Source organism: Eriocheir sinensis, chromosome 64, assembly GCF_024679095.1.
Source record: "Eriocheir sinensis breed Jianghai 21 chromosome 64, ASM2467909v1, whole genome shotgun sequence".
In the NCBI taxonomy this organism is placed as follows: Eukaryota; Metazoa; Arthropoda; class Malacostraca; order Decapoda; family Varunidae; genus Eriocheir; species Eriocheir sinensis.
Window position 1 is genome coordinate 8,026,118 of NC_066572.1, and position 26,627 is coordinate 8,052,744.

General features: G+C 45.6%; 1 protein-coding gene across 25 annotated transcripts in view; it reads right to left on the reverse strand.

Annotated features, from left to right (window-relative positions):
• The window catches only part of LOC126987368 (gastrula zinc finger protein XlCGF17.1-like), a 42,367-nt gene extending 17,712 nt beyond the window's left edge, over positions 1-24,655 (reverse strand). For 22 of the 25 annotated variants that reach the window (XR_007740822.1, XR_007740837.1, XR_007740840.1 and 19 more), the window contains exon 1: positions 6,620-6,773. Coding sequence is in view for 1 of the 25 variants with exons in the window: in XM_050844355.1 (XP_050700312.1) it covers positions 13,856-14,788 (933 nt within the window). In the remaining 24 variants the exon portion in view is untranslated. Of the gene's footprint in view, positions 1-167; positions 663-6,619; positions 7,401-12,765; positions 15,220-24,347 lie in introns of those variants that run through there. The other 3 variants (XR_007740843.1, XM_050844355.1, XR_007740824.1) reach the window with 3 other exon arrangements.
• Positions 24,656-26,627: the final 1,972 nt, after the last annotated feature.

Here is a 26,627-nt window from a genome sequence, read left to right on the forward strand (position 1 = left end):
CGTATTTTGAGATAACAAGTGGGGGGCAGCATGACCCAATTATAATGGCACCACTATAAACAGTTGCCTGCGCCATGACAGGCTCGGGGCCGACCATTAGGCTCAGATGGATAGTTTACCAGCGCCATAAGCCACATAAAAAAAATAAAAAAAATCCACGGGTCAGAACAAATAAGCGCTTTTTCAGTGTTTTCAATACCTTGAGTTTCGCGACCCTCGAGTTTAGCGCTACACCTTCGGAACGAAGCGAGCACGAAACTGGAGAGGGTACTGTAGTCATAACATAAATACTGGCCTAAGGCAAAAACCTTCTCTTTCATCGTACTTTTATTTATCCTGAAATGTACACATTTCCATTTTTTGTGGGTAATAAATAGCCATAGGAAGAGTGGTGGTTGGCCCAAGCCCGACGTGGTGCAGGCAAGTGTTTATACTGGCGCCGTCTATTCTTGGCTCATGCTGCGCCCGGAAGCTCATTCTTGATTTCCCTTTGACAGTTCCTTTAGAGTCCACGTTGATGGGTGGTCTTCAGGACAGCATGTCGGTGGTCTTGGGCCACTCGGCGGTGACTGAAAAATCCCAGGTGGTAGCGGCGGATTCGAACCCAAATCATCCACGACGCAGTGAATACTGGACCGGCACGCTAACCACTCAGCCACCGCCTTGGATACCAACAGAAAAATGATGTATTTGTTATGGGTTGTCTTAAAATACCTATGTGTAAAGAAGGCGACGCAATGTCCCTCCCCCTTCCTCAAACCAGCAGTGGGCAGCGGCTGTCAGTCATGGCAGGCCACAGAAATTTTAGGGCTGGGTTAGGTTAGGTTAGGACAACAACATGTCTTTGAACAAAAATAAAGTTGAATTAATAAGATATTTGGAAAATGGCCACCTCAAGATCACAGTACCAGGTGAAAGGTCAAGAAATTGCAGAGAAGAGCTCCATACATGACCTGGGGGTACTAGTTAGTAATGACTTTTCACCCACTGAGCACATTGACATCACAAGGACGGCCAGCAGGATGACAGGATGGATACTCTGCACCTTCAAGACGAGGGAACCCGAACACCTCCTCCCGCTCTGTAAGTCCCTGGTGTTCTCGAAAATGGAATACCTGTGCCATCTGTGGTTCCCACACAAAATGTACAATATCAAGCGACTGGAACAGACACAAAGGGTCTTCACAAGGAAGCTGAACTCAATGAAAAATCTGAGTTACTGGGACAGGCTCAAGACTCTGCAACTCTACTCCCTCCAAAGACGAAGAGATAGTACTACATAATTAACACTGAAGAAGCAAGTGCCTAACCCATCACCACAAACTGAAGGAGGGATAACACGCCAGACACACCCCCAATTTGGCCGCACCTGCCCCAGGACATCCATTGAAACAGTCAGTCAATGTCTTAGGTCCATACATGCTGCCAGCTTTACCAACGAGGGACCAAGACTATTCAACTGCCTGCCCAGGGAGATCAGGGACACCTCAAACTGCAGCATGGAGACCTTCAGGAGAAAATTTGACCTGTTTCTGCAGGGGATCCCTGATGAGCCCCCTGTCCTGCACGCGACTACTCCAAAGGGGGCAGAGAGTAGCTCCCTCCCTGACCAGCTGAGGCACATTAGGGGCCGCTTTCACAGTCATTTTGTTTGTTTTTATCGTTACAAATGGCGGTGATTGCCGCTATAGTATTTCCACGTAAAACTGGCCTATGGGGTAGTGGCGGCTGCGGGGTGAGCCCAGCCCTGCACCTTACCACACACTCTCAACACCTCTCACCTCCTCTACCACTACCCCATAGGCCACCCTGAGGTCAGGGTGGCAACCCTACACACGAGTGGCCCGTCCAACCCTGGCCCTCCCCTCCTTCCTGTCCCAAGTGTACCCGTCCACACCCTGGCCCTCCCCTCCTTCCTGTCCCAAGTGTACCCGTCCACACCCTGGCCCTCCGCTCCTTCCTGTCCCAAGTGTACCCGTCCACACCCTGGCCCTCCGCTCCTTCCTGTCCCAAGTGTACCCGTCCACACCCTGGCCCTCCGCTCCTTCCTGTCCCAAGTGTACCCGTCCACACCCGGTGTCGGGCCATCTCAACCCATCGCTGTCTCGGCCCATTTCAAACGCTAACTCGGCCCATTTATATGACCAAGTCGGACCATTATCTCCACCAACTCGGACCATCTGTACAAGCTATACACCATTGTCTTTAAGAGACTTTTTGCATAAGGGTGAACTAATTTAATCCAATAATCACTCACTTACCATCGCAATTAGCAGTGATATGTAAAATTTTTAGTGATAAAGATAATAATAATAATAATAATAATAATAATAATAATAATAATAATTATTATTATTATTATTAATATTATCATTATTATTATTATTATTATTATTATTATTATTATTATTATTATTATTATTATTATTATTATTATTATTATTATTATTACACACACCCAGACACACTGCACACACGCTTGTCGCCTTATCTCCCATCCCATCCCTCCTCCCTCCCTTCCTCCCAGACTCTCCCTCCCAGTCCTTCCCTTCTCCCTCCCTGCTATCTCCCTCTTTCCTTTCCTCCAACCCCACCCTCCTTCCTCACACACACACACACAAAATATATAACTACCGAAATTCATACTAAGGAGCGAAACGTTCAGGTATCGAAACCGTTCCCATGACAACTGACCTCGTAAGCAAGCTAAGAAAATGAGTTGTATTAAAATGCTGAATGCATAACAAGTAGTGATTTTTGGGCCTAAATACATTTCTATAGTACTTAGCATTAAAAGTCAGCAAATTAATATTTTGTACTGAAACAATAAGTTTCATTAAAATATTGGTGGATGTATAACAAGTAGGGATTTTTACATGTATTTCTAGTTATCAATAAAGGGAGGTGACAGTAGTTGACAGCAGTTGACGGTAGTTAGCAGTTAGCAGTTTGGTAAGTTCTCATGCAACTACCAGGCAGCAGCAGTTTACCAATTGAAAGACGGGACTGAAAAGCGAGGTATTAGGTTGTTTCACGAGGGGAAGACGAGGTGGTGGACTGCTTTGGGAAACAGGTTAGATTTCTCCTGCACTTCGAGGAGGAAGGACTGGTCAGTCAATATGGAGAGTAACTGTTTGGTCTGCGGGAATACCGTGCGCCCTTTACAGGTAAAATGAAATCTAAGTGTATTCTTATAATGTGATAATGACATATTGGTACGTGGATGAAAAAATGTGTGTGCGTGTGTATGTGCATGTGTTTAGAGAGCCTGAAGACTCTTTATTAATGATACTTTTATATTCTTTACAGGAGGCGTTGTTATGCGATAGATGCAGTTTGTGGCAACATCGCAAATGTGGAACTGGAATAACTAGGGACGAATATCGTGGAGCAGTGAGAGAAGGGAGGGAAATTGACTGGATGTGTCACCTGTGCTTCTCCCAAGCAAATGAAATCCCAGTGCTAGAAAATGGTGAATGTTCCTCGCCTATCAATGGTGCTGTGGCAGCAGGGGACTCTGAAACAGAAAATCCCAGTGAAATTGTGACATATGAAAAGATTTGTTCTTCCACACAGAGAGGGCAACATAAACTTATAGATAGTCTCGGGTATTCATACACAGTGAAAAGGAAAACTAACGTTTGTGTACATTGGCGTTGTTCTGTAAGAAATAGAAACACAACATGCCCAGTGGTAATAAAAGAACATAATAATGAGTATATTCGGGAGAGATGGACCACTGCCATCCACCTGAAGCCTGCCCCCCTCTCAACAAAAGTGTCATCCATAGTTAAGAGAAAGGCAATGGAAGATGTCTTCCGCCCACAGCAGACATAGTAGACGAGGTTCTAGGGAACACGTGGACCAAAAAATGCTCTTTCACTTCCGCTCCTATTAACTTGGCGCGTCAAGGAACGAAAACGCAGGGCAAACAGACCAGACGAGCCAGTTGACCTGAACTTTGATTTAAATGAGGATCACATACCATCAGAGTTTTTACAATATGATGTTCGTGTAGGTGAAAGGCGCCATTTGATTTTTGCTACTAATTATCAGCTGAAGTTACTTGCAAAGGCAAAACGATGGTATGCTGACGCTACTTTTAAAGTTGTGAGACAGCCCTTCACGCAGCTATTTAGTATTCATGCATTTGTGCAGCGTGATGGAAATTTTAAACAAGTTCCTCTTTTATTTGCTTTAATGTCTGGAAAACGGAGGAGAGACAATAAGAAAATTCTGGCTAAAACAAAGGAAATCCTCGGTGATAGTTTTAAATTAACGGAAATTTTAATTGATTTCGAGGCAAGCGTTTGGCGCGCAATTCCTGAAATCTTCCCAGAGGTTGAGATTCGTGGATGTGTATTTCACTGGGGCCAGGCTGTATGGAGGAAAATACAAGAACTTGGCCTTCAGAGTCCTTATACTAATGACGTAGATATGCACAAGTACTTAAGAAATACTTTCTCTTCCATATGTGCCAGCAGAGAACATTGAAGAATTATTCATCCGATTTTACAGGAAAGCCAACGGATCGCCACAGCTGCTACAACTTCTAGACTATGTCAAGACCACGTGGATTACCTCAAGCATATGGCCTCCGACTTCTTGGTGTGCATTTCAGCGAAGTATACACACAAACAACGATGTTGAAGGTTGGCACTGCAGACTAAATTTGAAGGCGAGGAAAGGCCAACTAAACTTTTACCTGTTAGTAAAACTTCTACATGATGAAGCCAAGCTGGTCTCCATTCAAGTAAGGCTTTTGTCGGATGGAAAAGTTTTGAGGTACCAGAAAAAGAAGTATCGGAAACAACATGGACAGCTTGTGAACCTCTGGGAAGAATTCAGTAATGGCCAGCGTTCTGCCAAGAACTTACTAAGGGCTGTCTCACATCATATTGCAGTTAATCCATAATTTTTAACTTTTGATTGCATGTATTTTAGAACTTTTTCTTTTTACTTAGTTTTACTTTTTAACTATTCATATTAGTTTTTTTTCTTTTTTATTTGACTGCTTTTATACCATCTTGTTGTTGTATTTTACAGCGATGGGCCGAGTTTGCCTAGGAGCCCACACCCTGGCCCTCCCCTCCTTCCTGTCCCAAGTACAGCCCGTCCACACCCTGGCCCTCCGCTCCTTCCTGTCCTAAGTACAGCCCATCCACACCCTGCCCCTCCCCTCATTCCTGTCCCAAGTACAGCCCATCCACACCCTGGCCCTCAGCTCCTTCCTGTCCCAAGTACAGCCCATCCACACCCTGGCCCTCCGCTCCTTCCTGTCCCAAGTACAGCCCGTCCACACCCTGGCCTTCCCCTCCTTCCTGTCCCAAGTACAGCCCGTCCACACCCTGGCCCTCCGCTCCTTCCTGTCCCAAGTACAGCCCATCCACACCCTGGCCCTCCCCTCCTTGCTGTCCCATTTACATCCAGTCCACACCCTGGCCCTCCGCTCCTTCCTGTCCCAAGTACAGCCCGTCCACACCGTGGCCCTCCCCTCGTTCCTGTCCCAAGTACAGCCTGTCCACACCCTGGCCCTCCCTTCCTTCCTGTCCCAAGTGTAGCCCGTCCACACCCTGGCCCTCCCCTCCTTCCTGTCCAAAGTGTAGCCCGTCCACACCCTGGCCCTCCCCTCCTTCCTGTCCCAAGTGTAGCCTGTCCACATCCTGGCCCTCCCTCCTTCCTGTCCCAAGTGTAGCCTGTCCACACCCTGGCCCTCCCTCCTTCCTGTCCCAAGTGTAGCCTGTCCACACCCTGGCCCTCCCTCCTTCCTGTCCCAAGTGTAGCCTGTCCACAACCTGGCCCTCCCTCCTTCCTGTCCCAAGTGTAGCCCATCCACACCCTGGCCCTCCCTCCTTCCTGTCCCAAGTCCAGCCGGTCCACACCCTGGCCCTCCGCTCCTTCCTGTCCCAAGTGTAGCCTGTCCACACCCTGGCCCTCCCTCCTTCCTGTCCCAAGTGTAGCCTGTACACACCCTGGCCCTCCCTCCTTCCTGTCCCAAGTGTAGCCTGTCCACACCCTGGCCCTCCCTCCTTCCTGTCCCAAGTGTAGCCTGTCCACACCCTGGCCCTCCCTCCTTCCTGTCCCAAGTGTAGCCTGTCCACACCCTGGCCCTCCCTCCTTCCTGTCCCAAGTGTAGCCTGTCCACACCCCTGGCCCTCCCTCCTTCCTGTCCCAAGTGTAGCCTGTCCACACCCTGGCCCTCCCTCCTTCCTGTCCCAAGTGTAGCCCGTCCACACCCTGGCCCTCCCTCCTTCCTGTCCCAAGTGTAGCCTGTCCACACCCTGGCCCTCCCTCCTTCCTGTCCCAAGTGTAGCCTGTCCACACCCTGGCCCTCCCTCCTTCCTGTCCCAAGTGTAGCCCGTCCACACCCTGGCCCTCCCTCCTTCCTGTCCCAAGTGTAGCCTGTCCACACCCTGGCCCTCCCTCCTTCCTGTCCCAAGTGTAGCCTGTCCACACCCTGGCCCTCCGCTCCTTCCTGTCCCAAGTGTAGCCCGTCCACACCCTGGCCCTCCCCTCCTTCCTGTCCCAAGTGTAGCCCGTCCACACCCTGGCCCTCCCCTCCTTCCTGTCCCAAGTGTAGCCCGTCCACACCCTGGCCCTCCACCACCCGCACACTCACCCTGGGGGCCTGCACGCCGAGGGGCTCCTCCTCCTCCACGAGAAACACTGCCAGGGCACTTCAGGGCACGCGGCGGACCTCGACCTTGATCTTGATGTCACAGGGGACTTGTTTGCTTCCTCCTCTTCTTCTTCTCCTTCCTTTATAGCTTCTTGGCTCCTTCTTGATTGTTTCACTTTTCTGTCTCCCTATATTCAGACTTTCCGATTTTATCCTTTCCGATTGACCTATTTTCCCATTTCTTTATTTTATTTCACTGTTTTCTTCTTTTCCCTTCTCCTCTTGTTTATCTGCAACAATAAACTATCAATCAATCAAATCTCCTCTTTGCACATCTTCTTAGGTCCTTCTTGATTCTTTATTTTTTCTGTGTACCTAGATTCAGATTTTCCTGTTTTCCTCTTCTGATTTAGTACATATTTTTTCCCATTTTTCTTTTATTTCCGTATTTTCTTCTTCTTTTGTGATGATCTGCTTCTTTTTTCTCTTCTTCACACTATATTCAGGTTTTCCTATTTTCCGATTTGCCTATTTTCCCTATTTTTCTTCTTTTCTTTCTAATTGGAGACTTTTTATGCCCTAAGTTGTTGTCTTTTTATGCATTTTATTTATGGTCTTTTATTTCTTGTATTTTCTTTTCCTTACGCTTAGTTTTATCCTTGGAGGAATAATACATGGAGTGGCCCTCAGCGGGTCGCTCTCTTGGAGGAAGATTCTTCCTCCTCTTGAGCAGGCATTGCCTAACTTTGTAATAACTACCGATGAAGTCCTTAAAGCTCTCCAGTCCCTTAAAACAAATACAAGCCCGGACCTGACAACGTATATCCTATACTGCTTAACCCTAGAATGGAAACCGTTTGCCGTTTGGCACAAAAATTAAGGGTTTTGAAACTCGCGCTCACTGTGGTTAACCTTGGCCGAATTTTTCAACTCATTCACGGGCATGTATTAGTGCGTCTGGTGCCCTGTTGAGGAGATGTTATCACAGTCCTCTGCTCCTTCTCACTTCTATGGTATGAGTGACCCGTGTTCCATTCGGCACATCGTTTCCAGTAACGTTATTTTTGTTGTCAAATAAAGTTTTTGAAGTACCCATTTTGCCCTCTTTCGGATTCTATCCCTCTCTCTGTTCCTAAGGCTCTTCGTCTCATCAGCTCTCCTCCTCCTACTGATAGCCTTCTACCTCTTAAATTCCGCCGCGATGTTGCTTCTTCTATCTTCTATCGATATTTCCACGCTGACTGCTCTTCTGAACTTGCTAACTGCATGCCTCCCCCCCTCCCGCGGCCACGCTGCACACGACTTTCTGTTCATGCTCATCCCTACACTGTCCAAACCCCTTATGCAAGAGTTAATCAGCATCTTCACTCTGTCATCCCTCACGCTGGTAAACTCTGGAACAACCTTCCTTCATCTGTATTTCCTCCTGCCTACGACTTGAACTCTTTCAAGAGGAGGGTATCAGGACACCTCTCCTCCCGAAATTGATCTTTCTTTCGGCCACCTCTTTTAATTCTTTTTTGGGAGCAGCGAGTAGCGGGCTTCTTTTTATTATTGTTTTCTTTTGCCTGTGCCCTTGAGCTGCCTCCTTTGTTGTAAAAAAAAAAAAAAAAGCCCGACAACACCTGGGGAGGAACGATACAACAAGTCCTCGCAGGAGAAGATGCGTTGTCGAACGGACCTTTGGGATCCTCAAGTCAAGGTGCAGGTGCCTACATAAGTCAGGAGGAAGTTTGCAGTATGACCCCAAAAAGACTATGAAGATTGCGACTTCTTGTATGCTCCTACTGAGTGGATCGCTGCAGAAGAAGTACCAGTTCAGCCTGTGAGAAACAACAGACAGATTCCTGGTCAAGTTGTCAGGCAGGAAATTATTAGAAACTTCTTTTCCTGAGTACAGGTAGGCATATATGTAGACCTTGCAGTTAGTAATAGATTACTTTCAAATGTAAATGTGCACAACTCACACTCGGAGGCATAAGAACAAAACAAGAAATCATAATGGCCACATGCTCGGCATTCTTGATCTTAATTTATATGGCGATTATTATTATGTAATTAATATCAGCTTACACCTGCAGATTGCGTATGGTGCACCGGTGGGAGTGGTCAGCGTGTGTACGTGGTGATCCAGAGGACTCGACTCCCACTGCAAGACTCTGAGAGTTTTCAACCATTGACAAGTGACGGAGGGTTACCAACATGCTGCCTAACAGATCTTCAGTCAACCCTAACTTCAGTGTCTTTGATCAAGAGGGGCACCACCTCCACACCACACATTCTTATCACCTAGTTTGATACCCTACTTGTCCATCTCACATGGCCCATGTATCTCAGCATTCTGCACTCTTGGCTCCATGTCATCCTCTTCAACTTGTTGCTTCGAATAGCATAACTGGCCTCACATACATAGAAGTGTTCAATATACCTAGGCTATAACATTATATTTAAGGACTCCTATACGAGGTATCGACCTAGACAGAGGTGTCGAAGTAAGTCTGTCTGATGGTAGGCCGGCTGACTCAAGGCAAGTATAGAGAAGGTATCGTCATACAGGCGGGAGGAAATCGCTCTTTGGCAACTCCTATAGCCTTCACCCTTGGCCACGCCCCATCCTCGTTGTCTGCCCAAACCGACGGCTTTACACACCTCATTCCCACCCTGTTTCCAGAGCCCAACATTAATTTTTACGAAAACCTGAGACCACCATCATCTTCCTGAGAAGATTCTACATCACACTAACATAAAATTGTAACAATAATGTAAAATTACACATACGAAAATCAGAGTTAAATGAAGTAGGGAATAAATATTGTCTTGCACTTATTTCCCTTCAACTCCTTAGTACTCAGCTGGTTTTCGTCGCATCACTTTTATAAGCACAGATTCTAAATCTGCATGCTTTTCTGCTTTTGATGGTGTGTGGTACGTCCCGAGGTAAAAATATACAGTCAGTCAGTACAGTCAGACTCAACGCTCAAGTGAGGTGAGCGGCGAGTCTGACTTGAGTAAACAAATGCCGAGGCGAATGAACTCCGTCACGGCTTGGCTTATGTTCGGAGGTGATTTTGACCCTCTGTATATTTTTACCTCGGGACATACCACACACCATCAGAAGCAGAAAAGCATGCAGATTTAGAATCTGTGCTTATAAAAGTGATGCGACGAAAACCAGCTGAGTACCATAGCTGGGCGTTATCGCAATAAGTTATCGCGATACTTTATCGCTGATAACAAAATCGGATTATCGACCATCCGCTACTTATTTAAATATATATCGGTATCTTCGTTACTTTTGTAACCAAACTAGCGATAATCGCTACTTTTTTTCCGCCTCTCAGGAAAACTTTTTTGTCTCCTTACTGCGCATGCGTGGCCCGGTGTTGTATGAAAAAACTTCGCGGTATGAAATATCTTCGGTGATGAGATTTCATACTTAGGTCATGAAAATTAAAACACTAGGTTATTTTTTTTATGCTACTCAAAAATCAATATATCATAGAGAAAAATCATTTAACTTTGCCCCAAAAATGATTATTCACTGCCTCAAATTTGATATTCCATATTCGTTTGTGAGCATGTCATGGTATTGAAGGCACCCGGTGTTGTGTTATTTGGTGTCCCATCGTCAAAAGCTGGCGCTTTTGTGTACAAACACTGGTCTCTCGTGAACTGCGCATGCTCAGACCATTAAGTGTAGACCTGTACAGTCTCACAATGCTTTTTTAACACATTAAGAGTTGCTGGAAAGCTGAATCAAACATACAGTACCACCATCCTCGCTGTTTCTAGAACGACGTACACTCTGCTACATAATTTATAAATACAACTCGTACAGAGTGTCGTCCTAGAAACAGCGAGGATGGTGGTAGTTGTACCATATGTCTGATTCAGCCTTCCAACAACTCTTACTTACGGTTTAAAAGCTTTGTGAGACTGTACAGGTCTACGCTTGCTGGTCTGAGCATGCACCGTTCACGAGAGACCAGTGTTTGTAAACAATTTTTGACGGTGGGGACGCCAAATAACACAACACCGGTTCAGGCATTTCTAGTATTAACGTCCATATGTACGTGTCAACGTGTGGTTTTAAGGTTTTGTAAGTTTCCTAAAATACAGATAATGAAAATTTGAATTGATCAATGTAGTTCTATCTGAAATATCAATATAATATCGTTTTCGCCATTTTACTTTAAGGACTATAGTATTTACTCTATCTCTGTATTCATTCCCATCTAGTGCTTGGGCAATGTTCTCCGTCCCCACATTTTATTGTCTTATTGTCCAGGGGGAGGTACTGCCCCCTCCCTTGTTGTGCTTTCCTTCCTACCATTGTATCTTTTTAGTTTCATGGTGCTCCCTACACATGTATTAATAGTTGTATAATCACACTCTGTCCTGCCTGGGGGTTGGGATGGCATGTTCCTCCCTTCTCCCTTGTTGTTTACCTGCAACAATAAACTATCAATCAATCAATCAATCTATCGGACTTATCGCTAGCTAGTATCGGAATTGTGGATTTATATCGGGTATCGGTTATCGCCTATATTTGTGTCTCTAGTTAACGAATATCGGTTATCGCCGTTAAGGTTTTTCATTATCAGTTATCGGTTATCGGGAATAAGGTTTTCTGTTATCGTGCCCAGCAATGCTGAGTACTAAGGAGTTGAAGGGAAATAATTGCAAGAAAATATTTATTCCCTACTTCACTTAACTCTGATTTTCGTATGTGTAATTTTACATTATTGTTACAATTTTATGCTAGTGTGATGCAGAATTTTCTCAGGAAGATGATGGTGGTCTCAGGTTTTCGTAAAAAATAATGTTTGGGTCAGGAAACAGGGTGGGAGTGAGGTGTGTGAAGCCGTCGGTTTGGGCAGACAACGAGGATGGGGCGTGGCTTAATTAGGCTCGAGGAAGGGGCGGAGCTTATCGAGATGCCAGCCAATCATCGTCCAGGATGAGATGCCGTGAATATTTCTCTATATATTTTTTATTCACCGACAATTGCTTCATAGGGTATGTAACAAAAAATCCACATCTTATTTTATTTCATTGTAGTAGTTTATAACATTAAAAACATCCGAGAGGTCCTAATAAAAAAGCTCATTTCAAAATTTGGTTCTTCACGTTCTATGAGAGTGACGATACCTCTCTATACTTGCCTTGGGCTGACTGCTGTCGGGACCCAAGCCAGCATGCCCTGGGGGTTGTGTGCGGGAGGAGGAAAGAGGGTAAAGGACAAATGGTGTGTGTGTCATTATCAGGGGTAACCACGGTGGAGCGCAAACACTCGGTAGTTGTAGTCAAGGCTTAATTAAGTTGATGAGTGATGTTAGACTGAGTGAGCAGGTTTTTTACCACGTTAGTGGAAACACTTGATAGGTTTTCTTCGTGTGTAGGTGCTACTTGTTTCTTGTGTTTACATGTTAGTTTATAATTAGACTAAGTTCTAAGTGTTATGAGCGACAATTTAGTCTTGTATGGCTGAATCCTGTCCCTTGACCCTTAGTTCATCATCAGAATCTCTAAACAAATATATTTACCTTAAGTAATAGTGTTAAAGTCACGCTACCCATATTATTTGGCAGATGATAATCCTGTGTGCGATAACGGTGCCTTATTAGACTTGGTAAATGAACTACTAATTTTACTCTCTGGTTTAAGTGATCAACAATTAATTCTACTTTGAGGTATAATTAACCAACATTATTAAGGAGTGCCCATGCCAGGCACGACATTAAGAATATTTTTCTGTTGACCAGCAGACTTACTATAGTCAAACCATTTCCAATAGTCTGTTGAGGCAGTGGCTTCTGCAGGTCCTTTCCTCCCTTCTGCTTTGCCACACAGTTCCAGTTACCTATTTCCTCCGTTTCCTGTCCCGTCTTTCACAAACTGGGCACCTGTAATGCACCACTACTTGATTTACATTTCTCAGCCCTGAGCATCTCTTTGTGGCACCACTTATCACCCCTGTGCACAGGGCAGAGTTAGTAGCCATTTCTCTTCCACACCAACTACCTTCCTGTATAGATGATTTCTCAGTAATTACTTATTTGTTGTGCTGTATCAGCTGTTACGTGCTACATCAAGCTGTAATACTCAAACTGCAGGTTAATCCATTATTTATAAGTGAATGACTAAGTCATGTGTTATTATTCCCAAGCTCCATTGGCAATGGCGAGTACACATTATATAACTGAAGCATATTACACATTCATTGAACACAATTAAAACTAACTACCCTAATCAAATTAAATGTAACCTAACCTCATCTGACCTAATTAAACTAAATATAAGGTAACCTAACATAACCTGGCCTTAATGCCTGCTCCCAAAATGAAATAAATGGAAATAAATATGATATTAATTTGAAAAATATATCTGAGGAACAAAAAGAGGGAAAATGACAAGAATTGAACTATGAAACAAGAATTGTTGGCTTCAAGATGACCTCAACTGACTAAGAATGACAAGATCTACGCAATGTGACAGGTCAGAATTGAGTCTTGAAAATGATTTCTGATGATTAAGAATGACATGATGTACTGAATGACAACAATTGTCTGCTTTGAAAATGACCTCAGCTGAAATAATATTGCATGCATTTAACCTTTTTACATCCCTCTCCAACATCCTATTCCATTCAGTCACAACTGTTACCATAATCCCCTTTTCTCTTATATACATACATCACTCAAGTAGCATGTGCTCAATCATATCGTCACCCCTCTTTCACACCTACATGAATGTCACACCTTGGGACTAACACCTTGCCACCATCTGGAAGAGGATGTCCTCCCCCTCCCCGGCACCACCACACTGCACTCAACCCTCCCACCACTATCATTCCAACCTCCCACTGATGTGTTAGATCCCTGAACCCCTACCTACTGTTCTTTACAATGTGTTTATAATGTGTACATTTTTAGCTTAGCGGCTGGTAAGACCAAATACACTATATTATTACTATTAACACACACACACTTGACCAATAAGCCCAGGCCACAACAGCCAGCCCAGCACAGTCACCAAAAAGATCAGACCTTTCACAGGACCCACCAACCACATGAAGCCTGGGGTGGAAAGTGAATAACAGATCATGCCGTCACAGTCACCATTTGTTCCAACAGATGAATATTTTCTGTTCTCTGTGCTACACACAGCCCTGTAACACCACCACAACAAACACTTGCACTCACACACACAGCAGAACTGAATCAGCACAGCACCTCAGGAGAAGTGGACCTTCATGTGCTTGACAATCTCACCCTTAGTCATGAAACGTTTCCCACAAACATCGCACTTGAACCCTTTATGACCAGAGTGTCTGAAGACGTGCCTGTCCAATATACTCTTCAGTTTGAACCTTTTCCCACAAACTTCACACTCATGACTTCTTGCATCAGTGTGTGTAACAAGGTGTAATTTGAGGGTACCCTTCCGACTGAAACATTTTCCACAAACTTCACACTCATGATTTCTTTCACCAGTGTGTGTAAGAGTGTGTAATTTGAGGGTACCCTTGTGACTGAAACATTTCCCACAAACTTCACACTCTTGATTTCTTTCACCAGTGTGTGTAACAAGGTGTAATTTGAGGGCACCCTTCCGACTGAAACATTTTCCACAAACTTCACACTCTTGATTTCTTTCATCAGTGTGTGTAAGAGTGTGTAATTTGAGGGTACCCTTCCGACTGAAACATTTTCCACAAACTTCACACTCATGATTTCTTTCACCAGTGTGTGTAAGAGTGTGTAATTTGAGGTTATACTTCCGACTGAAACATTTCCCACAAACTTCACACTCATGATTTCTTTCACCAGTGTGTGTAAGGGTGTGTGTGTTGAGGGTACCCTTCTGATTGAAACATTTCCCACAAACTTCACACTCATGGTTTCTTGCACCAGTGTGTGTAAGGGTGTGTGTGTTGAGGTGACCCTTATGATTGAAACATTTCCCACAAACTTCACACTCATGGTTTCTTGCACCAGTGTGTGTAAGGGTGTGATGTTTGGGGTTACTCCTATTACTAAACCTTTTGCCACACTCCCGACTTTCATGAGGTCTTACACCAGAGTGTGTGGGTGTATTTGTTGAGGTCATCCTTCCCTGCATGTCTTTTCTCACACTCTTGGCTTTGGTCAGTAAACTTGCTCTCATTCTCAGATCTTCTCACACTTCTGAAATTCAAACTTCCCCCTTTGTGGATGAAGAGGCCAGCAGTTGTTGTTGTTGTTGGTGGTTGTGTTGGTGGTGTTTTTTATCGCTCCTGAACCTCACACCAGTAGCAGTCTGCTCCTGCTGATCCCAGCCACTCCAGCTGCTGTCCCGCCTTGCAGCCTCCACTGCAACACTACTCTGGATGTGAGGAGTTGGCTGGCCTTGAGGAACCTCAGAGATGCTGGAGAAGGCGGCGAGGTTGCTTCAAAGCCACACTCAGTGACCAATTGAGCAGGCAAGGCGAGGGATGCACCAAGGAGTCCTGAAGTCAGCGGCAGCAGGGACGGAACAAGTACTGACCACAGCAACTGTCTCGATGCCTCACTTCAACACTAACACCAGTGGTGGACATTGGGACACAAAGTCATGTGCTGAAAAAAAAAAAAAAAAAAAAGACTGGTAAGGAAACTGAAGTTGGTGGGAGGGATCAGGGCGGTGGTGGGTGCACCGAAGGCAAGCCACAGGCCACCGGGTCAGGCAAATAGTGCGTGTACTGATAATAAACTAATGCAATAATATATTCATTGATAAATATGTCTTTTGAACTAACCTAAATAAATCTGAAGCGATATTCGTAACAATACTAAGACAGAACTACACGTAAATGGACAATATCCAGCGACCAAAGCTGCAAGCTTGATAGTTTTAAGGCCTGTTAAGTTAACACATTAATCGCGTTTGGCAACTCAGCGCTCTTGCCTGCTCCGCGGAACTTTCACGGCGCCCACCACGCCAGTGTCCGTTGGACTTTTGCAGAGAGAGGAGTTATGTACCATTATGAGAGGATAGCCTGTAGTATAGTGTAAAAATCCACGGTACAAATATATACCATATCGCGGACCACTAATATTTTTTCCCTCTGCCGCGTATTGGTGCACCAATGTACCAGGTTTGGGTTGGCGCATATATGTACCAGTTCGCGAAGCACTGACGATATAGTCTTGTTCTGCTATTTGGTGTAGTTTTTATGATTATTATACGAGTTTGTGTCGATACAATATCTTACATTTTGATGAGCTGTACATAAAAAACTATTAATAATGTTTTTTTCCCTCCTTTTCAACAGAAATGAACCCGACCGTCTTTTAAGGAGGGCGATCGGATACCTCATCTGGTGATTCAGATGATTCAGGTTTTTTGTCAGTTCAGATGACCCAGATGATGAGCTCTCCGAGGAAAGTGACGAGTTAGAAACAGATGAAGAGCAGGATGGGGAACATTATTTTCTTGTCTGTTATAAGCAAAATTCTAATTTATCAGGATTTTTTTAAATTTTTTTTTACGTTATTTGCGGAGTGGTATTTCCCTGTACAGTTCAGTAAAATACACTATAATAAATCAACCATTGGGATAATCTAATATTCCAAGTACTAGTAAGTAGTGATCTGGAGCATTATTTTTTCTGTTATGAAAGCAAGATTTTCATTTATTAGGATTTTTTTTTTTTACGTTGTTTGATATGAGGGGCATTTGCCTCTACAGTTGATTACTGTTACATAATGAAATGCTTATATTTGGAAGCAAAATGTCACCAAACTTTAAATGTATTTTGGATGCCTTTACATAGCTATATATTTATTACCTTATCATTTTCAACTTATTACCTGGTACCATTGCAACACATCTGCAGTCATAATAAATACAAATTTACCCACAAATTGTTTATATACTCATGTTTGTAAAAGTTTATAGAAAGGGCTATTCGGGCCACAGATGTACCAATATGCAACAAGTGAAACATCTGCTCAGCACACTGGCGGCCCAGTAAGTGAACAAGGTATAAACAATCATATGTGAACATTTCATGACAATCAAATGAATACAAATGGCAAGACACATGAAATGGAAAAAAAAATCTTAAGGAGCCAAAATCTTGAAAATCTGTTTTTTACACTTCAAAAAATTTCACAAAATCGACAAAACGTCTGACAGTCTTTTGTAAGGTATCAATATAATCTACAACTAAACGGCAATTTTTCTCATTTTGTACATTTTTTTTAAAATGTAAAAAGAAAACAGGAGAAAAGTGGAGAAAATTATTAGTGAAAATAAATTTCAATTTTTTAAGCCAGAACAAAAAATGAAAAAAATTACAAAATGATAAATGTAGATCTATACACAAAGTTTCTATGGTATATTTTTTTCAACTAAAGTCTGTGAAACAAAAATAAGATTTTATGCTTTGTTTGAGTCTCCTCTACACATTCACCCAAATTTCACAAAATTCACAGAATGTCATACACTTACACCAACAAACAACATACTAAAATTTCAAAGCCTTAGGACATACTGTGTGCCCAGGAGGGACCCCCGTCTAGAGTACTGTGTACATTTTTGGTCTCCCTACTACAGAAAAGACATAGAAAAGTTGGAATGGGTCCAACGAAGAGTAACAAAGATGATTCCTAGGTCGAGAAATTTGTCATATGAACAAAGGCTTCAAGAAGTAAATTTATTCAGCCTACCAAAACGAAGAATGTGAGGCGATCTAATAGAAGTGTTTGAAATGTTTAAAGGATTCAGTGATATTAATGCGGAAGATTACTTTACAATTGATCGATCAAATAGAACAAGAAGAAATCACAATTTGAAGATAAGTGGTAAAAGATTCTCGTCGCACGAAGCTAAACACTTCTTCTTCAATCGAGTTGTTAATGTTTGGAACTCTCTACCTTGTGATGTCGTTGATAGTACAACAGTTACGGCCTTCAAGAATAGATTAGACAAGTGTTTTGAATCCAACCAGCAACTAAGATATTACTCATTGTCATAATAACGTTAAGTTCTTTCGAATACTGGTGTCTTTGTCCACTTTTATCGCCCGGTTAGTGGTAGCAGTAATGGTAGTTCTTTCCTCTTTCCTACATAAATTCCATGCAGTTTTTCCATGCTGCATGGTTCTTTTTCCTTTCCTGACAGCTTTGGCTGGAGGGATGGGGGGGTGGGGAGGAGCCTTCGCATTTGCTGTCCTTCATCTTCCACCTTTGATTAGATAGTTAGTGTAGCTTGTCACAAACAACTTCGTAAGGACCAGCAGGTCTGCTGTTGTTTGTTCTTCCTTTGTGTTTCTTTGTACTGTGTGCCCAGGAGGGACCCCCCCGGGCGCCCTCCTTAACCCGAGAACGTGGGCAGACCCTTTTTTAGGCTTTCACGAGTCGTGGCTGTGGTACGGTGGACCCTAAAAAGGGCTCGCCATAAAACGCCTAATTCGAGCTAATTGTAGGCGGTGGTGGCATAGCGCAACCCTACGGTCTACGGCCTACGGGTTAATAAGGCAGTGAGGCCGCTGATTGGGTGAGCGCCGGTGATGACGTCATTGGACTCCCAGCAAATCACAAGCGTGTTTTCAGAGCTCAGCCAATCGTAAGGCTTCATCTGTGGCTTTAAAATGACCCGTTCTCTCTTTCTGTTTCCTTTCTTTTTCCGATGTACGTATTTTGAGATAACAAGGGAGTAAAGGAGGAAAAAAAGTGAGCTCCAAGGGGCAGCATGACCCAATTATAATGGCACCACTATAAACAGTTGCCTGCGCCATGACAGGCTCGGGGCCGACCATTAGGCTCAGATGGATAGTTTACCGGCGCCATAAGCCACATAAAAAAAAATATAAAAAATCTCCACGGGTCAGAACAAATAAGCGCTGTTTTTAATACCTTGAGTTTCGCGACCCTCGAGTTTAGCGCTACACCTTCGGAAGGAAGCGAGCACGAAACTGGAGAGGGTACTGTAGTCACAACATAAATACTGGCCTAAGGCAAAAACCTTCTCTTTCATCGTACTTTTATTTATCCTGAAATGTACACATTTCCATTTTTTGTGGGTAATAAATAGCCATAGGAAGAGTGGTGGTTGGCCCAAGCCCGACGTGGTGCAGGCAAGTGTTTATACTGGCGCCGTCTATTCTTGGCTCATGCTGCGCCCGGAAGCTCATTCTTGATTTCCCTTTGACAGTTCCTTTAGAGTCCACGTTGATGGGTGGTCTTCAGGACAGCATGTCGGTGGTCTTGGACCACTCGGCGGTGACTGAAAAATCCCAGGTGGTAGCGGCGGATTGGAACCCAAATCATCCACGACGCAGTGAATACTGGACCGGCACGCTAACCACTCAGCCACCGCCTTGGATACCAACAGAAAAATGATGTATTTGTTATGGGTTGTCTTAAAATACCTATGTGTAAAGAAGGCGACGCAATGTCCCTCCCCCTTCCTCCACCAGCAGTGGGCAGCGGCTGTCAGTCATGGCAGGCCACAGAAATTTTAGGGCTGGGTTAGGTTAGGTTAGGACAACAACATGTCTTTGAACAAAAATAAAGTTGAATTAATAAGATATGGGGAAAATGGCCACCTCAAGATCACAGTACCAGGTGAAAGGTCAAGAAATTGCAGAGAAGAGCTCCGTACATGACCTGGGGGTACTAGTTAGTAATGACTTTTCACCCACTGAGCACATTGACATCACAAGGACGGCCAGCAGGATGACAGGATGGATACTCTGCACCTTCAAGATGAGGGAACCCGAACACCTCCTCCCGCTCTGTAAGTCCCTGGTGTTGTCGAAAATGGAATACCTGTGCCATCTGTGGTCCCCACACAAAATGTACAATATCAAGCGACTGGAACAGACACAAAGGGTCTTCACAAGGAAGCTGAACTCAATGAAAAATCTGAGTTACTGGGACAGGCTCAAGACTCTGCAACTCTACTCCCTCCAAAGACGAAGAGATAGTACTACATAATTAACACTGAAGAAGCAAGTGCCTAACCCATCACCACAAACTGAAGGAGGGATAACACGCCAGACACACCCCCAATTTGGCCGCACCTGCCCCAGGACATCCATTGAAACAGTCAGTCAATGTCTTAGGTCCATACATGCTGCCAGCTTTACCAACGAGGGACCAAGACTATTCAACTGCCTGCCCAGGGACATCAGGGACACCTCAAACTGCAGCATGGAGACCTTCAGGAGAAAATTTGACCTGTTTCTGCAGGGGATCCCTGATGAGCCCCCTGTCCTACACGCGACTACTCCAAGGGGGGCAGAGAGTAGCTCCCTCCCTGACCAGCTGAGGCACATTAGGGGCCGCTTTCACAGTCATTTTGTTTGTTTTTATCGTTACAAATGGCGGTGATTGCCGCTATAGTATTTCCACGTAAAACTGGCCTATGGGGTAGTGGCGGCTGCGGGGTGAGCCCAGCCCCGCACCTTACCACACACTCTCAACACCTCTCACCTCCTCTACCACTACCCCATAGGCCAGTTTCACGTGGAAAACTATGCGTTGATCACCGCCATTGGTAACGATCAAAACAAATAAAGTGAAAGCGGCCCTAGGAGTAGGGCACAGTGTTGGGGCGGTGGACTCCCAAGTCGCCCAAAGTGAACATCACCTACACTGCAACAAGACAAGACCCATAACTTAAAATACAGTTAGTTCCGTATTGGAGAGTAAGATGTTGGTATTTTCCTGAGGTCAGGGTGGCAACCCTACACACACGTGGCCCATCCACACCCTGGCCCTCCGCTCCTTCCTGTCCCAAGTGTACCCGTCCACACCCTGGCCCTCCCCTCCTTCCTGTCCCAAGTACAGCCCGTCGACACCCTGGCCCTCCGCTCCTTCCTGTCCCAAGTGTAGCCCATCCACACCCTGGCCCTCCCCTCCTTCCTGTCCCAAGTGTAGCCCGTCCACACCCTGGCCCTCCGCTCCTTCCTGTCCCAAGTGTAGCCCGTCCACACCCTGGCCCTCCCCTCCTTCCTGTCCCAAGTGTAGCCCGTCCACACCCTGGCCCTCCGCTCCTTCCTTTCCCAAGTGTAGCCCATCCACACCCTGGCCCTCCCCTCCTTCCTGTCCCAAGTGTAGCCCTTCCACACCCTGGCCCTCCCCTCCTTCCTGTCCCAAGTGTAGCCCGTCCACACCCTGGCCCTACCCTCCTTCCTGTCCCAAGTGTAGCCCGTCCACACCCTGGCCCTCCCTCCTTCCTGTCCCAAGTGTAGCCGTCCACCCTGGCCCTCCCCTCCTTCCTGTCCCAAGTGTACCCGTCCACACCCTGGCCCTCCCCTCCTTCCTGTCCCAAGTACAGCCCGTCGACACCCTGGCCCTCCGCTCCTTCCTTTCCCAAGTGTAGCCGGTCCACACCCTGGCCCTCCCCTCCTTCCTGTCCCAAGTGTAGCCCTTCCACACCCTGGCCCTCCCCTCCTTCCTGTCCCAAGTGTAGCCCATCCACACCCTGGCCCTACCCTTCTTCCTGTTCCAAGTGTAGCCCGTCCACACCCTGGCCCTCCCCTCCTTCCTGTCCCAAGTGTAGCCCGTCCACACCCTGGCCCTCCAGTCCTTCCTGTCCCAAGTGTAGCCCGTCCACACCCTGGCCCTCCCCTAATTCCTGTCCCAAGTGTAGCCCGTCCACACCCTGGCCCTCCCGTCCTTCCTGTCCCAAGTGTAGCCCGTCCACACCCAGGACCTCCCGTCCTTCCTGTCCCAAGTGTAGCCCGTCCACACCCTGGCCCTCCCCTCCTTCCTGTCCCAAGTGTAGCCCGTCCACACCCAGGACCTCCCGTCCTTCCTGTCCCAAGTGTAGCCCGTCCACACCCTGGCCCTCCCCTCCTTCCTGTCCCAAGTGTAGCCCGTCCACACCCAGGCCCTCCCGTCCTTCCTGTCCCAAGTGTAGCCCGTCCACACCCTGGCCCTCCCCTCCTTCCTGTCCCAAGTGTAGCCCGTCCACACCCTGGCCCTCCCGTCCTTCCTGTCCCAAGTGTAGCCCGTCCACACCCTGGCCCTCCCGTCCTTCCTGTCCCAAGTGTAGCCCGTCCACCCCCAGGCCCTCCCGTCCTACCTGTCCCACGGGTCGCCCGTCCACACCCTGGCCCTCCGGTCCTTCCTGTCCCAAGTGTAGCCCGTCCACACCCTGGCCCTCCCGTCCTTCCTGTCCCAAGTGTAGCCCGTCCACACCCAGGACCTCCGTCCTTCCTGTCCCAAGTGTGGCCGTCCACACCCAGGACCTCCCGTCCTTCCTGTCCAAAGTGTAGCCCGTCCACACCCTGGCCCTCCCCTCCTTCCGAGGACACTATGAAGGAGATATTCATTGTCCCAGTCCTTACCAAGAAAGAGAGAGAGGAGAATAACCAGCTGCGGGAAGAGCTCAGGAGAAGAAGAGAGGAAGGTGGGCAGTGGATCATCAGGAAGGGCAAGGTGGTAAGAGTTCAGAGGAGGGAGTGATGGGAAGGGAAGCATAATGACGTAAGTAGTACTAAGAATAAGGTATATAAGTATAATAATGGATTTGATCACATTGTGAATGTTAAACATGGTAATAGAAAAGAAGACAACTTCATCATTAAGGCTATTAACATTCAAGGCCTGACAAAGGTTAAAGTGAAGGAAATTGAAGACCTTATTGATGAGAATAGCATTATCTGCTTAAGTGAAACTCAGAAGAAAATAAGAGATGTAAGCTTCAGTAGTAGTGTCATTATAACAGAACAGATGAGAGAGTTGAAAGACAAAAAAGGTGGAGGGTTCATGATTCTGCATAAATACAATAAGGATATACACTTTGATAAAATAACAACCAAATGTAAAGATATATTAGTAGTTAAAGGGAACATAAGGGGATGGGAAGTTCTAATTATAGTAGTTTATTTTAGTGTTACGGATGGAGAGAAAAACAAACTCATAAGAGCAGAAACAGAAAAGTTTGTGGAGAGTAGTACAGATGAACCAGTATTGATCATTGGAGATTTTAATGGCCATGTAGGATACAAAGGTGATCAAAGCCTAGATGCTAATGGGAAAATGATTTTAGATTGGCTAGAAAAGTATAAGCTCACAATGCTCAATGACGTTAAGTGTGAGGGGCTATATACATGGTCATGAGATAAACAGAAAAGTGTCATAGACTACGCCCTAGTGACAGATGAATTCTACAAAAAATATAGCAAAATGAGAATTGATGAGGAACAGGAAGAGTTTGATCTGACCGACCATAATCTAATGGAAATTCACCTAAGTGTGGGGCAGGAAGGAAAAGGTATAACAGGAAATCATGGATAACAAGAGAGTATTATACAGACAAAGCTTCACTAAAGATATATGGAGAAAAACTTACAGCCAGTGTGTTAGATGACAGAGTTAAGAACATGAGGGACCTAGAACAGAGGATAATCAAGACAGCCAATGGTTATCTCAAGGGCCATTACAGGCGGAAGAACATAGGGGTTGAAGAAGTCAGGGAAGGACCGGCATGGTTTACCAGAGAGATCCGGGAGGAGACAAAGGTGAGGAGAACGTACCATAGGAGGAGGAGGAATGCAAAGGAAGAAGAGGAAGCAGACAAGTGGAAACAAAAGTATATGTATCATAAAGAAAAACTACAATTATTACTTAAAAGGGAGATGAGAATAAGTGATGAAAAGAAAGCAAGAGAAATAAAAGAGGACAAAAGTAATGGCAAGAACACTTGGAAGTATATAAGGATGTTACGGGGAGACAAAGAAAAGGAGACAGAAAAGTTGATAGATAATGTGTATAGCAGGGACAACAGAAAACTGGAAAGAGAAGAAGTAAGATTACAGGTTGAGACATACTGGAGACATATACGGGAAGCACCAAAACAACATCAACAAGGAGTGGAATGACAGGACTAAGGAGGAGTATGTAAAAAAGAGGGAGAATACTAAACTTGAGATGGTGAGGGGGAGACAATTTCAGGTCAAAAGTGGAGAGGAAGAAGGGAGAGATCTAGTGAACATGCCTATCCATATAGAAGCCTGTGCTACTGAAATAAGAGAACATATTGATATGGCTCTAGAAATAGGGGAGTGACATACCTAGAAGATGAAATTATAACTGAAGAAAGAGTTAAAAGGTGCTTAATTAAACTAAAGAATAAAAAAGCTGCAGGCCCTGATGGAATAAAACCGGAGTTTTATAAAGTATTCCTAGAAGACAGGACATTGTTGGAAATGCTAATAGAAACATTCAAACACGCACTACAGACGGGAAATACCAGAGGAGTGGAAGGAGAGTGAAACAGTCATGATCCCCAAGGTAAGAAAACCAAAAGTAAATGAATATCGACCAATAGCTCTGACAAACATAGGATACAAGCTACTAATGGCTGTAATAAGGATGGGTATTGAAGAACAACTTAATAAAAATCACTGGGAAAAAGAAAATCAGGCAGGATTTACGGCTGGTGCGAGAATGGAGAACAATATTCTTATTCTGAGACATTGTGTAGAAAAGTCATTTATAAATAAAAAGCCACTAATAGTAATATCAATTGACTTTGCAAAAGCATTTGATAGTGTAAAAAGGGACTCAATGGTTAAAATGCTAATGGAATATAACATAAATGAGAAAGCTATTGACATAATCACAAAACTGTATGATGGGGACCTAACTAAGGTCAGGCTGGATGAAAAAGAAAAGGTAACGATAGAAGTCAGCAGCGGAATAAGACAAGGATGCACGGGCTCGACAACATTATTCAAATTAGTTACATATAAAATTATGCATCAGTTGGAGAAGCTGAACAAAGGGTACAGAGACGAGAACTTTAGCATAACATCACTCTTCTTTGCGGACGATGGAATGTTACTTGCAAGTAGTGTAGTAGATGCAGAAGAGGTGATAGAACAAGTATTGGCATCAGGGAGGGAATGTGGCCTAGAAATTAATAAGGAAAAAAGCAATATTATTATATTTAATATGAAAGAAAAACCCAATGAAATAGAAGGTATAAAGGTTAGCAACAAATTGAAATATCTAGGAATAACTGTTAATGACAGCAGAAACTTATTCAAAGAGGAAGTGCCGATCCAAAGGCAAGACTTCCGCTATCTACCTGAACCTTCCTGTCCCAAGTGTAGCCCGTCCACACCCTGGCCCTCCCCTCCTTCCTGTCCCAAGTGCAGCCCGTCCACACCCTGGCCCTCCCCTCCTTCCTGTCCCAAGTACAGCCTGTCCACACCTGGCCTCCCTCCTTCCTGTCCCAAGTGTGGCCCGTCCACACCCTGGCCCTCCCTCCTTCCTGTCCCAAGTGTAGCCATTACACACGCTGGCCATCTCCTCCTTCCTGTCCCAAGTGTAGCCCGTCCACACCCTGGCCCTCCCCTCCTTCCTGTCCCAAGTGTAGCCCGCCCACACCCTGGCCCTCCACTCCTTCCAGTCCCAAGTGTAGCCTGTCCACACCTGACCCTTCCCTCCTTCCTGTCCCAAGTGTAGCTCGTCCACACCCTGGCCCTCCCCTCCTTCCTGTCCCAAGTGTAGCCCGTCCACACCCTGGCCCTCCCCTCCTTCCTGTCCCAAGTGTAGCCCGTCCACACCCTGGCCCTCCCCTCCTTCCTGTCCCAAGTGTAGCCCGTCCACACCCTGGCCCTCCGCTCCTTCCTGTCCCAAGTGTGGCCGTCCACATCCTGGCCCTTCCTCCTTCCTGTCCCAAGTGTAGCCCGCCCACACCCTGGCCTCCCCTCCTTCCTGTCCCAAGTGTAGCCCGTCCACACCTGGCCCTCCCCTCCTTCCTGTCCCAAGTGTGGCCCGTCCACACCCTGGCCTCCCCTCCTTCCTGGCCCAGGTTCGGCCCGTCCACACCCTGGCCCACCGCTCCTGCCTGTCCCAAGTGTGGCCGTCCACCCTTGGCCTCCCCTCCTTCCTGTCCCAAGTGTAGCCCGTCCACACCCTGGCCCTCCCCTCCTTCCTGTCCCAAGTGTAGCCCGTCCACACCCTGGCCCTCCCCTCCTTCCTGTCCCAAGTGTAGCCCGTCCACACCCTGGCCCTCCCCTCCTTCCTGTCCCAAGTGTAGCCCGTCCACACCCTGGCCCTCCGCTCCTTCCTGTCCCAAGTGTGGCCGTCCACACCTGGCCTCCCTCCTTCCTGTCCCAAGTGTGGCCCGTCCACACCTGGCCTCCACCACCCCACACACTCACCCTGGGGCCTGCACGCCGAGGGGCTCCTCCTCCTCCACGAGAAACACTGCCAGGGCACTTCAGGGCACGCGGCGGACCTCGACCTTGATCTTGATGTCACAGGGGACTTGTTTGGTTGGGGGTCCTCTTCTTCTTCTCCTTCCTTTATAGCTTCTTGGCTCCTTCTTGATTGTTTCACTTTTCTGTCTCCCTATATTCAGACTTTCCGATTTTATCCTTTCCGATTGACCTATTTTCCCATTTCTTTATTTTATTTCCCTGTTTTCTTCTTTTCCCTTCTCCTCTTGTTTATCTGCAACAATAAACTATCAATCAATCAAATCTCCTCTTTGCACATCTTCTTAGGTCCTTCTTGATTCTTTATTTTTTCTGTGTACCTAGATTCAGATTTTCCTGTTTTCCTCTTCTGATTTAGTACATATTTTTTCCCATTTTTCTTTTATTTCCGTATTTTCTTCTTCTTTTGTGATGATCTGCTTCTTTTTTCTCTTCTTCACACTATATTCAGGTTTTCCTATTTTCCGATTTGCCTATTTTTCCTATTTTTCTTCTTTTCTTTCTAATTGGAGACTTTTTATGCCCTAAGTTGTTGTCTTTTTATGCATTTTATTTATGGTCTTTTATTTCTTGTATTTTCTTTTCCTTACGCTTAGTTTTATCCTTGGAGGAATAATACATGGAGTGGCCCTCAGCGGGTCGCTCTCTTGGAGGAAGATTCTTCCTCCTCTTGAGCAGGCATTGCCTAACTTTGTAATAACTACCGATGAAGTCCTTAAAGCTCTCCAGTCCCTTAAAACAAATACAAGCCCCGGACCTGACAACGTATATCCTATACTGCTTAACCCTAGAATGGAA